The sequence below is a fragment of the Ammospiza nelsoni genome, chromosome 1 (genome assembly GCF_027579445.1).
Source record: "Ammospiza nelsoni isolate bAmmNel1 chromosome 1, bAmmNel1.pri, whole genome shotgun sequence".
NCBI classification, from domain to species: Eukaryota; Metazoa; Chordata; class Aves; order Passeriformes; family Passerellidae; genus Ammospiza; species Ammospiza nelsoni.
Genome location: NC_080633.1, coordinates 35,022,511 through 35,036,390, shown reverse-complemented (window position 1 = coordinate 35,036,390; position 13,880 = coordinate 35,022,511). Strand labels below are relative to the sequence as shown.

The window sequence follows — 13,880 nt, the reverse complement described above, 5'->3', positions numbered from 1 at the left end:
AGTCAGCTGCCAGCAGCAGGCTTTGGGAGCAGATGCCTCGGGATGCAGGGCTTTAGCCCTTGGGAATGCTCCATTTCTTACAGATTCAATTGTGGTGTGGGGTTTTTTTTTTAATAAAATATCACTACTGAGATAATCCACATCTAGTTGATATGGGAAAATTTAGGCTATAATAGCGCAGCAAACTTCTACATCTATCTTTGATTTACAAGATAAAAGCAACTTTTAAATTAAAGAGCCTTTCTGCTAATAGAGCTTATTATGCCAGAGACAGGAATGATTTTCCTAGAAAGTTGTCCCTGTGTGCACGCCTATTATCTTTGCTTTCCCCCTTCCACTAATGAGCATTTATCTAAAGAGCCTGTTAATCCTCTGATGTGTGCTTCTGGTCAGAGGTAACAGTTTGAATAAAACCACTAATCACTTATCACTAATCACTGATCATTAATCACACTTTTCCCTAGTGCTTTGCGACCTGTACAGCTCCCTTTAGGATTAAGGAGTCACAAATAAGGAGTTTAGCCATTTTTTATTAAGAATTTCCAGCTTTTGATACCGACAACCTCATTCGCCACATGAAAGTTACAAAACACTGAGCAGGGACTTTCACCACTGTACACTTTTATATTGAAAATAAACAGTACCTTTATGGAAGCACACCTCCTTCAGCAAAATTCCCACAAATTACCCTACATTTTTGCATTCAGCTCTCACTTTCTACGTCTCAATTTTCTTTCAGTCCAGTTTCTGGATTATCCCCACATATCTCTTACAAGAAAGTTTTCCTACACCACTGTTCCTTGACGCACTGCTGCTTGTCCAAATGGCCAGACAAGGGAAGTCTGGTGCACAGCAGCGGGTGAATCTTTCTTTGAAAACTGCAGTCTCAAGAAAAGCCCAAGTAAGATGCTTCACAGTAATTCTTATTCTTCTGTTCAAGCTTCAATTTCATCTAGCTAAGCACGGTTTCTTACTGATAATATATGGAAATCTTCTAATCTTGCTGCTTAAGTCACTTCTCATATAGGTCTGGATTTTAAAAAAGAAAAAAAGAAAAACCAAACAACATATGGACATTTCATTTTCCTTTATTTCTACCCCCATCTCTGAAACTACCTCTCTCTTTCCAATTATAAAGCTTATATTGAGCCCTGGAGATGAAGGATCACTCACCATGCTCGGACATAAATAATAGAGGAGGCAGAGTTTAGCAAGTATTCCCCTTACACTCCTGCAGCTCTTATCGTCCTGAAAACTTCGCTGGGGAGAGAGAGACCCCTGTAAGAGAGGACAGTAGCGGGGGGACGCGGAGCTGGGAGCAGGGGGGATGATGAGCGGAGCAGAGGGGCCGTAAAGGGAGAGGAAGGCTGCAGAGAGGGGACCCTGTCATCACTCGCCCCCTCCCCGTACCCGAGGGCATCAGAAGCGGAGCATCAGCCCCGCACCGGCCCGCAGCATGACGTAAGGGCCGGCAGCAGCCCGGCACCCGGGGTGTCTCACGGGGAAAGCGGCCGCGCACCGCCCCGCGGACACGGCCGGCTGCTCCGGCTCGCTGGGAAGCACGGCCGCCGCCGCGAAACTTATCCAGAAGTTTTGGGGGCGGCGGGGAGAGAGGATGGCGGGGCAGCGCGCCGCCGAGCTGTCATCGCCGAGAGCCGTCCAGCCCGCCGCGGGCGCGGGGACTTCGCGTTCGCTCCGCCGGGAGCTGCCCACCCGCTCGCTCCGCTCGGGGCAGCACCAGCGGGGTGCTGCTTGCGCTCCGCGGCAGCCGCCCCATCTCATCCCATCCCGTCTCATCTCATCCCATCCCATCTCATCTCATCCCATCCCATCCCATCCCATCTCGTCCCGGGAAGCCGCGCACAGACTTCCCAAACTCCCCGAAGTGCGGACGGGGAGTCCGGCTTCCCCGCGTCTCGGCGACCGTGCGCTCCCGCCCCCGCCGCTCTGCCCTGCCCTGCCCGACCCTCCGCGGGACGCGGGGGTCGCTCACGCCCCTCTCCCCGAGCACGGCGGGGACGCAGGAGCGGCGGGACCCCGCGCCGGAGACCGGCGCTGCCGCCGGCGGAGCAGATGCGGTGGCGGAGGGCAGAGCCCCTACAGCCGCAGGCTGCCCCTTCCCCAGCCGCGCACCCGGCGCTGCTGCTGCGCTGCTGCTGCGCTCGGCTCCGTGCGGGGCGCGCTGCGGGGCGCGCCGCTCGCCGCGCCAGGCGCCTTCCCGGGGCAGCCCCGTATTTTTAGGAACTTACCGCCCGGCGCGGCGGGGACGGGACCGGCAGCGCGGCCGGAGGAACCACGTTGGACTGAGGGACGGTTACAATACGTTCTATTTAGAGAAGCATTACATCACCCTCCGTGACGTCACGTGGGATTCCTGAACTTCTAAATCATTGCGGTCCGTGCCGGGCGGGGGGGGCCGGGAGCGCGGGGCGGGGGCGCGGCCTGGGGCGGTCCCGCCCCCGGGGTGCGGGGAGGAGCGGGGGTGAGTCAGCCGGGCAGCGGCGGCCCGCCCCCCGCGCCCCGGGCGCCGCGGGCTCCGGCACCGATGCCCGCGCGGGAAGGGTCGCAGCCGGGCCGGGCGGGCGCTGCCAGGGGAAAGCGGTGTCCCGGCCGTGCCGAGCTCCGGCAGGCGCGGAGCCTCTGCCGGGTGACGGCCGCAGGGGAGGCCCGCGCTCAGCTGGGACTCGGGTCCTGCAGCCCGAACTCTTTCGGGTATTTTTGTTTGCTCGAGTTGCTTTATCTAGAAAATGTTTAAGTAGTAACGCGGTGCCCGACAAGGGAGGGAAAGCTCCGTCTCGAGCTGCAGCCGTGCGAGGATGCGCCGCTGTCCACCTGCCCAGGTGTGCCCGGGGTCCGCCGGGCACGGTTTGATGCCGCGGCGGAACCCCAGCGGCGTTGGAGCAGCGCAGTCACAAAGAGTCTTAGCTGATATAATAGAGTGTCTCATTGCTTTTTGAACATTTAAACGTTCTGCATCTAGTTGGCAGTGTCTCTGAGTCGTCGTCTGGGACGCTTGCCGGTGCCAAAGTTGTTGAAAGTTGTTGTTCCACCCCGTAACTACTCCAGCGCCTCCTTTTCTGTTTTTTTGTGGTTTTTTTTTTTTTTTTTTTTTTTTGTGGTGTTGTTTTTTTTTGTTTTTTTTTTTTTTTTTTGTGGTTTTTTTTTTTTTTTCACTCTCAGCCTAATAATGCTCCTCACAGTCTCTAGCACCTGGGTCTGGAGGTTGTTCCTTTGGCACTTGACTCCACACTGCAGTTATCCAGGAGGGATTTGTATCAAAGATACACGATGGAACTGGATTTAGCAGCTGATTCATGCCAGGAGGTATGACTTAATCCTGATGCAGTGTTTTAGCACCTAAGCCTGGAATGTCTCATGAGGAAAGCTCAGTGTTTTGAGGGTCTCAGAATCTGCAGTGGTTTGCTCAGTTTGGTTTTCCTCCGATATTCCATTAAGAAAGGAGAGAGTAATACAACACATATTGCCAAAATCGGCAACTACTATACAAATGGCAATAAGACAGCACTTTACTCCTAATAATACCATTCTTTTGCAGGTTTATATTAGGCTGTCTAATTATCATCTTCAGCTTTTAACAATTCACTGGCACTTTATGCAGGATTTAGGCAGATAGAAGCGAATCCTCTCAGTGACTGATGGTAGGTTTTGAACTCATTTAACTCCTTAGGATAAAGCTCAATGATGCTGTCACTGTAAGCCTTCGTTTTGTCAGGTATTATCTTTGGAAATTGCATAGCGAGTGCAAAGTGCCTTACCTCTAAATGTCCTGGAATTATAAACTGCACAGATGACTAAATTAATAATTGCAGTTATTTCTGTCTCACAGGAAGGGTTTTAACATACACAAACACAGCAGTTTTTAAGGCCATGACAAAAAGATTTAAGCACAGGAAACAGCTCTGCATCTCTCATTGAGATTTCATTGTACAATTTATGTACTCACACTTCTCACAGACATGCAGCTGGCACTGTGGCTGATCAGTGGGTTTTCCTGGGATTGCAGTGAGGTTTTTGTCCAGTTTTCTCAATGAGATCAAACTGTAAATGGCAATGGAGATTTCAGGTGCCAGTCAAGGACAACAGGGTCCAGATCTGCTGGCTACCTCTGTAGTAAGACTCAGTTATGGCAAAAAAAAAAGATCCTAAAAGCAAGATGAACAGGATAGCTTTACCTGCCACATACATACTTTGACAGATCTCTACCCCTTAAAGAGACAGGCAGCTTGTGGCAGCAGTTTATGTGTGTCTGCCCCACAGAGGGTGGTGACAAATGCTTTGACAGGTGGTTACCTTGGTTTTCGCTGACAGCGGAGCCAGAGAGGTTTTGGGTTCCTGATATGAGTCTCAGGGCCTGAGGAAAGACTCTTGAAATGAGTTGGAGTCCTGGGGGGGAGAATGAGTACAGAATAATGTCAACGGTTCCTCTGAGGTTCAAATCTGCTGCAATATGTGTCACATATTATTGCTTTTCACCATGCTCAACTTCTGTTTCACTTGCCACCCTCAGATTCTGTTGCTCTCCTCCATCCTCCAGCTCTTTATTTTCATTTTTCTTTTGCCTGTTACCAACCTTCTCTCTGTTCTATGGTAACTCCTCTGATCTCTCAATGGGGATGTGAAAAGGAGCATCGAGATGCAGCTTTGTTTTGTTCTATGCTCACTTTAATCCCTGGTGGTTGAGCAGTTCACAGAGAAGAAAATGTGTCAATGCCTTCAGCTTGAGAACACTGAGCAGAGAAGGGACATTGAGAAAATCTAATTGCCAAGTTCTTTCTTGATTTAAACTGTGGGATGCTGATAGTAAAAGAGACGCTCCTCTGCCTGCAAAGTTGCTGCTTTCAAGTTGAGCTGATGTCTGCTTGTGTGCTGTCACTGTGAAGAGCAACTCTTTAATATGAACTCCTCTAAAGGTGGTTTGAATTAGCATATTCCACTCGGCAAATGAGGAATGTAGAGTCAGTTACCGCAGCTCAGCTGACAAGCCGTAACTTGAGAACATGCTCTATACGAGGGACAAATTTGAACAAATCTTAGAAGCTAATCAAAGGCACCTCCTGCAACAGCAAAATGATCGTTCTGCAGAACTTTGGGTTCTGTTCCAAAAGAAGTATATATTTAAACAAACAAACAAACAAACAAAACAAAACAAAACACCACCAAACAGAAAACACCAACTTGTGAAATACAGGTTAATGTTAGGCAAGGAAACTTCCTTTTTATGGAATATTGTTCAGGAGTGATTGAATTGTGGAAGTAGCTTTCCAAAATACTCCTGCCTAGGGCAGGAAAACTCCATCCTGAATGGTTCAAAACTTGGCAACGTTTTTAAGAGATTGAAGAAACTTGTAATGAAAAGTACTGAGCAATCAACTCCACGAGGCACTACCTGTTTTTTCATAAACTAATTTAAAGGTACAAAGTCATACGCTGCTTTTCTATTTTTGTACTCACTTATGGCAAAATCCCAACTTACATACTTTTCTGTATTATATGTTCTAACAAATGTTTAATATATAGGTCTTTGTCAGTTTTACTCTGTAAGTATAAAACCTGAAAAGAACACACTCTTTACAGCAGTAGTTTAATAGATATTAAAACTACTCAGACATTTGAAGTGGTATGAGCTGGAATGACATTTTGTTTGACTGATAGTAAATGACAGTAGTGCTGTTTCAGCAAACACCTAAAATCTTTGTCATATCATTAAAATCTTTGGGAAGCAAAGATATTAAAATAATTATAAGAGTTTTGTGTGTCAAATATCAGTCTCATCAAGTCACTATTGCTGTCACATAAAATGAATATTTACTGCTGGTAGAGTTGAATATTTTACTTACCCATTCTTCCTATAACATCATTAACCACATGTTTAACTAAGCTGCTGCCAGTGTTGAGCGCTACTCTCAGCTCTGGCACTTGCAATTATCTTGTTACAAGTACTTTGCAGCAATATCTTTTAGTCTAATCGAACAGTAATTTATTCACCTCCTTATATGCTACTAAAACTTCAGATCTCCCCATTTATCATGTGAAACTATCCACTAAAAAAGTAATTCAGCACTAGTTACACAGAAGTGAAGCCTAAGAAATAAAAGGGTAAGGGGAAAAATTGATTTCTAGATCTTAACACATACTTTAATCCATGGTGATAGTAAAATGCATTTTAAAAGGAGGTACAAATTATGCTATTTAATATATAATAATCCTAGTGATATCCTGAACAAATGTAATTCTGGTGTTTTTATGAAATGCTCAATTTATTAATTATTATTTCTTTGTTCAGACCTCACCTCTCCTTATTTTAGTAACAGACTGAACAGGATATCAGCTAAGGGAACCAAGTATTCTCTATGGTTTCAGGAGGTTACTAGGAAGTACCAGATTAGTTTTAAAGCTGAGACAGAAACTGGTGAATAAGTAGAGTTAACCAGAAGTTATGTAGTATCAAATATTTAACAAAAAAATGTTCTATCAGCTGAAATGTAAATGGTATGCACTGTTCCTGTTCAACTGTATCATTTCTCAAGTGGGCTGGAGAGGAAAGGAAGTGTGATACATCGCAGGGATGTGAAACAGTCCTGTGGGATGCCAAGCAAGTCACATCTGCATTTCTGTGCTCTACCTACATCTCCTCACCCATTCATCTGATGGTCTATCTCACATTTTCTTAATGACATTTGTGTTTTAAGCAGGTGACAAAAATAGGGAGTCGGGTCTCAGTAGGAGTAGAGGCAAAGCAGGAAAATGTTTTGCAAGGGGAAGTTCCTACATACATTGGCAGTAGGGATTTACGTGAGAGCACATTTTGGCCCATAACAGTACTAATTGCCACAGTACTATGCCCTCTGGAAATAAAGATGCCTAGCAGTACCTCCTGGTTTATACAAGCTTATGTGAGTACTGAAAATGGATCTAAGAGGGAATTCATGTTCTCTTTGCTAGAGTTTATCTGCAAAGGCAAAGTGACTTGGATGAGCCGAGCAGGAGCTCTCCATGTTTCACCTCATCTATGCTGCAGAAGCCACAGCCCAGGAATTGGCCATTTGTTTTCCACTTCCTGGAAGGCTGCATCAAATCACTTAACTCCAAACTCCCCTGTCTGAACTGAACTGCTGAGCATGTGTATGACAAAATCAATGTTTGTTAACTACTATGTGTTAACTGAGAAGCCACAGAGCTAGCTGGTGGAAGGAGGCTTGCTCTAGACCCACAGGCTTTTAATCATTGTTTAAGATGTGTTGGTTGGGTGCATCTAACTGAGCTTTAAATGATGGCTTTTCACTCTTCTTAAGTTACCCAAAATCAGTTTTATTCCATGTTTCTCCTTTCTCTTGGTAAAGTTAGGGGTACCTGTAGGTCATGCTTGTGCCACATAAAAAGAATGAGCAGAATAATGGAGAAGCACAGTCCCTCCCACAGAAAAGACCCAAAGGGAAGCTCATTCATGCAGGAAGGTGTGTGCTGGCCTCCTCAACCTGGTGACAATAATGAGGATGCACATGAGGCCCAGAACTGCAAGAGAGAGAATTGTTTCCTCTTTTTTCATAATTTCTCCTACTCCATTCATGAGTGATGCCAGCATGTCAGGAATCACGGTTTGACCAACCTCCTCTCCTCCTGATCTCAGTGTACATTTGTTCTTGATGCCTGTTCAAGGCATACATGTTCTCTGAGCTCTGATACACAATGCCATTTAACTCCTCACCTCTTGAGGACAAGCAGGTACACAATGGTTCTCCAAGCAGGTCAGATCCCAGAAACCTGAATGTTCTCTTCACTGTAGCCATGTGCCATGTGTTCTGTTCCAGGAGACCAAAAAGAGAGACTTTGTATTTCCCTCTACACTCACAACAATTCAAAGAACAGTTTATCTCCTTTGTACTCAGACACCATTATTTCGTGGTCTTTTGGGATGAGGTAACAAAATCATTCAAAATTATTTTTCTTCCACAGAGATTCTGTGTGACTTCTTTTTTATTTATTTTACTATTTTTAATGCTGTGCTTGTTGGAATAATCCTAGTAATAATTTAATTGTTTAGTGCATTATATGGAAGACTGATTTGATAAACAATTTTTAGGTACTATAGCTCCAGTTAGACACATATGGAGGTTTAGGTAGATTTTTGGCCTCTGACTGGATTTTAGTTGGTTTTAGTTTATTGGATTCTTGGTTTTTTTTAGTTGGTGGGTTGTTGTTGTTTTTGTCTTAGAACAGAATGAGGTTTAAAAAAAAAAGGAGTTGAAAGATGTAACATTTTTTTATGTTTCTGAGAGCCCAATTTAGAAACCATACTTAAAAAAGAAGGAAAAAATACAAATTCTTATCTGTCTCATTTGGTCAAATCTCTGATAATGGAATCAAATAATACTACAGCTGTATTTACAGATTAAAGTCATGGAGTCATATGACAAAAAGATCTTACAGACATTTTTTAAGTGTGGGGGCTTTTTTAACAGACTGTCTTCTACTGGTTCTCTTCTTGGGGATGTCATGAATGTCAGAGATACAAAGGTGTTCCTCCTCCTTTAAAAGTGCTATAAAGATGTCTTATTCATACCTTCACATTACTCACTTCCTGGGTTTTGCTGCTAGAAACAAAATGAGAGAAAATATTTTGCATGAGAATGTGCAGGTACTCTGTGGCAGCAGTGTGGACTGTCAGGGGCTGATTTTCCAGCCTGCAGATGAGGGCTGAAGAGGGGCTGTAATGGAGATTCCCACAGTTTGTGGATTCATAACCACTCTTACTGTTCTCTATATAGTCTGCTTAGATGGGCTTTGCAGAGCAAATCAAATTTTTTCCTTCTTTTCTAGCTGAAAAACTGAGAAGGAGATGATGAGGGATAATCCCAGCAGTTCCCATGTAATTGCAAAATTTGTAATTGTGGTATTGCAGCAAGAGAAGTAAAGTGTTTGCTGCCATGCAACACTGCCAGCATTTCACACAAACATCAGTCAGGAAAGTCAGTAATTTTTTTCAGCATGATTTTGTTTAGACACATGTTAGTGACAGCCCTATCAGGAAGAAATAAAAAGCCATGGTGACCCAAGGATTGAAACCCTTTTTTTCAAGAGGAAAATTACCAAAAGTCACATTAAGTAAAACAAAATTCAGTCTGCTCTACTAAACCTCATCTGCCATTAAGAACTTACATAATATAGAGCTGACATCATGACTATATAAATTACATGGTACTTTCACATGTGACTTAGAGATTATATTACTTGTGTACAAAAAAGAATTAAACTTGCAATTTTTTTCATTTAGGACAAACTACTGTGGTATGTATTATAAAATTAGATACACATTCCAAAACAACGACAGCAGGTTTACTTTTTATTGCTCTTAACCCAACAGGTGCAAAAACATTCATTTAGTCAAAATCACGTAGATGCACAAAACCTTTTTTAGAAAGGGTAAGCTTTGCTTTCATTTTTGTAACACAGAATATGCCCTGGATTTTATTTTAGCTGAAGTACAGAATCAGGTTTGTTGTGTTTTTGTGTAACTCCATGGGTAAAATCCTGGCTTCACTGAAGTCAATAGGAAAACTCCCATGGATTCAGTGGGGCCAACATTTCATCCCATGTCTGTAATCAATTATTAAAATGTAACAGGGTCCAATGTATGACTACATTGGAAAAAAATTACAGAAAAATACTTCAAGTAGTTTCCAAATATTTTGGAGTCTTAAGACTCAGGGAGTAATGCCTCTGCTGGTTACTCCTAGGGAAATAACTTGTATTTTATGTAAGCAAGTTTCAGATAGGATTTTTGAAGCACGTTCGATACTTGGTATTAAAAAATACATTGATTTTAATTTAATCTCTTTCTGAATTATTCACTTTTTAATTATGCAAAATGTCTTTTGCATGTTTTTTTCCTTGTTTAAAAGGGAGAAGCATTCAAATATCTTCACTTTTGAAATTGAGACAGTCATTAATCTTAGATGATACTGCAAAAAAATAAAAAAAAAAGATAAATATTTGCAGGTAATTTATTTTATTTTACAATGCATTAAGTTTGTCTCCATCCTCAGCATAGTAGTGTGAAAAAGAAGAAATGACATATGAAAGCAGCAGTAAATTGAGAAGTAGGACAAAAGACATGGTACACATTTTGAACCTGATTTCCCCTTCTCCTTTCCCTCCCCTCAGATCAAGCAACACATTGTATCTGGCAGTTACATTTGCAATGTAATATTCAAGGCAAGCAAATTTTAAAAGTCTTCTAAAATACAAGGTACATTACATTTTCAAGGAGGGATTTTTCTTGCATATGACACAAAAGCATAAATAAGACCCTTATCCAGACATAGTTTAACTTTAGCTAATAGCAGTACTAGCCACCAAATTAACATGTTATGTAAATAAACAAGAAATTGAAATTCAGACTTACCTGATGCTGAACGAGACAGTAAATTAACTCCTTCTGCTGAAAGTTACATATCTCAATTGTAAGCATAAGAATAAAAGTGAATCCCTGGAATATTTTTCAGCATAGAAGTCTCACAAGGCCCTGTCAATAAATTACAAGGAAGTGTGGATGGGTGGGGGGGTTCTATATAAACCAGTAATAGAGAAGCATAGAAATAAATATCACCCTTCTAGCTCAAAAAAATCCTACTTAACTTCAATTTTACCTTAATAACTACCATACAAACCAGGCAGAGAGTACCCATTGTCACCACTTATATAGCTGGAGAGCACATATCTGAGCTTGAAGAGAAATCAGATTGGGAAATAAAACAGCTTTTCATAGTCCCTGCTGCTAGAAAAGATGAATGCACTTCTATATCCAGGATGGATTACCCAGGTCCTTTAAGCAAACAGCACCACTAAAAATCATTCAGCTATAGCAAGGCTTACTAGAATTGCCTCTAGGAAATAAAGCTGCATCGTGGAAGAAGGGAGAACTTGTTTTTCTGAAGCTGTACCTCTAAAGGGTTTCAAGTATTGTTTCAGTAGCAAAGATAAATAGCGAATGTCAGGAAAGAAAAACGACACAACCCTTGCCAGAAGATCCGATGACGCTGAGCACAAGGTAGCATGAAATAAACAGTGCTGTAAAGATCACAGGGCTAGAGTGGAAATTAAATGGCCAGACAGCAATAGAGCTGGTTCTCCTTAACAAAAATACCTAGGAAAAAATAAAGAAATGTAACAGCTTATTTTTATGCAGGAGAGTAGAATAAAAGGCAATCACAACTGATTGAGACATCAATTTGTTTGGGGAAAGCCCTAAGAGATGGCAAAAAGCCTGCTGGAAGTGCAAGGGGAAAAAAATACTTTTGCTGAAATCCTAGATGTGGTGATTCTCATACAAGTTTTACTCTGAATTGCTGACTTGGTGTTCACATCCCAGCTTTTCTCCATGGGGGAGGACATACAGGAAACAACAGGTATGATGATCAGAGATGGTGAAGTGCTGTGAGCGACTAAAATACATGCACACAAAAATGCCAAGGTTGTCTCCATGCCTCAGGAATGAAATAACAAAGAGAAAGTTTGTCTAGAACTCTGCTGCTGTTGAGTGTTTCTAGAAAAGAAAGAGTAACTTTGAAACAGGGAGCTAAGCACTTTCTAAGGAGTTTAATTTCTTTTTGGAAGCATTCATCTTGCAAGTGGAGCAGAAAATATCCAGGCAAAGTATGAGGTATAGTATGGGGGGAGGTCTTTAGGGAATAAGAGGAGAAATAAACTGATGAGAGCCAGCAGGGATATTACTAGGTGCTTGGCCATACCAAAGTCAACCTTCTTCAAAGGCAGCAAATTCCAGCATCTAATAATATTCTTGTTTACATGATTATTTTCATGCTGTAACTGGGAACTTTTTTTCAGTGTCTATAAGCACTGGCCTATACTCTGTCAGAGCACGTTTAGCAAGTTATAGAGAAATAAGACAAAATACACTAAGTTGTTCAATTTCAAGTGATAAGTTTTAAAGACTTGTAATCTGAAGGAAACAATTGAATTTCTTTTTGTTCTAAAATATCTCTTAAAAAGTATTGTCTCATCCTTCAGATTTTTTTTTAATGTGGTAGTTTTTAAAGGTATCTATAGAATGTACCTGCACAGACACAGCCTGTATGGGGTAATGCAAACTCTGAGCCAAGCATACAATCAGAGATATTAACACAACTGATTACACTGATGGAGTGAAGCCACTATTTTTATCTTACCTGAGATAAGGCACGCAGGATATAAATTGCTGTTCAAAAGGCAAGGCATAAATTAAAAAAAAAAAATACAAGGAAAAAGGAATGAAGGAAACATTTTATTTTAAAGGTACAGTGGGAGTAAAGATTAAAGATGATGGCAATTTTATTAGTCATGTTTTCTGTCCCTGCAGTGGTCCAGAAGGACACAATGGGAGGGAAACACAACACCTCTGTCAGCTGCAGAGCCAGCTGAGGCTGCCCTGCAGCTATACATGGAGCTGCCTGTGGCCTAGGGAGTCACAGCCAAACCAGTTTCCATCAAACCAATTAATAAAACCTTTTAATCCCCTTATCCTACAGAGCACTGAAGACATATTTTCCTAAAGATACCTAAAAACAGCACCATTCCTGCCCTTGTGGCTGGTGCTCCAACACTTCCAGGTGCCTCATCCGGCAGGGAGACACCAACAAAGACTGGCAGCTGTAGAGAATTAAAATATGGGAGTTGGAAGATTTTTGACCAAAAATTGCTTTCATTTACCTCTGGTGCCTTTCCATGTGGTGAGCATTAGCCAATGTGTGTGTCTAGAGACCAAGAGCCAGATCTGGTTTCTGCACTGAGTTTTTGTCACAAGGGCTGTGTTTAACCATGACAGATCCTGCAATTTCATGACATATTTCTCTTCCTGTTGTTTCAGACTTGTGAGGCTCTGGATTAGAAACAGAGCTCAAGTTTTTCTACCTCTGCTATATCTGGGATTAAAGATGAAAACACTCAAAGGTTTGCATGGGCATCCCAGCACAAAGCCAGCAGTAACCCCTGTGATGCACAAGATTGCTGGAATCCTTTGCTGCTGCCAAATTTAATGTTTTAAAGCAAAGTTCTGGCTCCCCTGAAAAGAGCAGTAAAAATTCTGGTGATTTGGATGGGGGTAAGACTTCACCCCTGAGTCTGACTACAGGAATACTCACTGACTCACCTCAGCTGCTGACTTCAAGCACACAAACCTGCAGCAACACTCTCAGATGGAGAGACAGAAGGCAGATTTCTCAGCTCTGAAACATGATCTTTATTGCAGACTTCTGAGAAAAACATTAGTCTCTGCTTTTGTATTATTTCCTAACTTAAACTCTAAAAAGACAAGAAGCAAAAAAAAACTTAAACTTAACTTAAAAACTAGAAATTTTTTATCTTAGTCTAGATATAAATGTTAAACAAAAGCACCCTAAAAATTGTATCTGATTGTTATGTGGCATTGGCTTTTAATCCTTTTTCATTGTTAGTCTACTTGCAACACCACATTGCTGGTATTTTCAGAAATTTCATTAACTAAACAAGATAAAAAACCTCCTGTTTTTAAGCTAAAATGTTGGTATAACTTGTACCAACATCTCAGCTACCAAAGACATAGTAGGTCTATTGATTTCAGCCCAGCTACAACTACTACCCCTGATTAATGTACTAAAATCATGAAATAGTTACATTAGATAACTTCCTAAAGATCCTTCACTTAATACAGAGAGAAGCAGTAAAAAGCTTAAGAATATAAAATGCTTATTTTTCCTTTTATAAATAAAATCTCATGTGCTTTCAGTAAACACTCCATCCCCACACAAACACAAGGTATTCTAGAAGGTGATCCCTCCCCAGCTTCTCCAACAAAGCTCTACAAGGTACATAATTTATCACCAGGT

The 13,880-nt window shown here is 42.1% G+C and overlaps 1 protein-coding gene across 3 annotated transcripts in view; it reads right to left on the bottom strand.

Annotated features, from left to right (window-relative positions):
• CREB5 (cAMP responsive element binding protein 5) overlaps positions 1-2,284 on the bottom strand; it is a 256,873-nt gene extending 254,589 nt beyond the window's left edge. Inside the window, exons 1-2 of one of the 3 annotated variants that reach the window (XM_059473941.1) lie at positions 2,250-2,274; positions 1,174-1,260 (exon numbers count right to left, since the gene is read on the bottom strand). In XM_059473941.1, coding sequence (XP_059329924.1) covers positions 1,174-1,176 — 3 coding nt within the window. In that variant the 5' untranslated portion in view covers positions 1,177-1,260; positions 2,250-2,274. Of the gene's footprint in view, positions 1-1,173; positions 1,261-2,249 lie in introns of all 3 variants that reach the window. The other 2 variants (XM_059473959.1, XM_059473969.1) reach the window with 2 other exon arrangements.
• Positions 2,285-13,880: the final 11,596 nt, after the last annotated feature.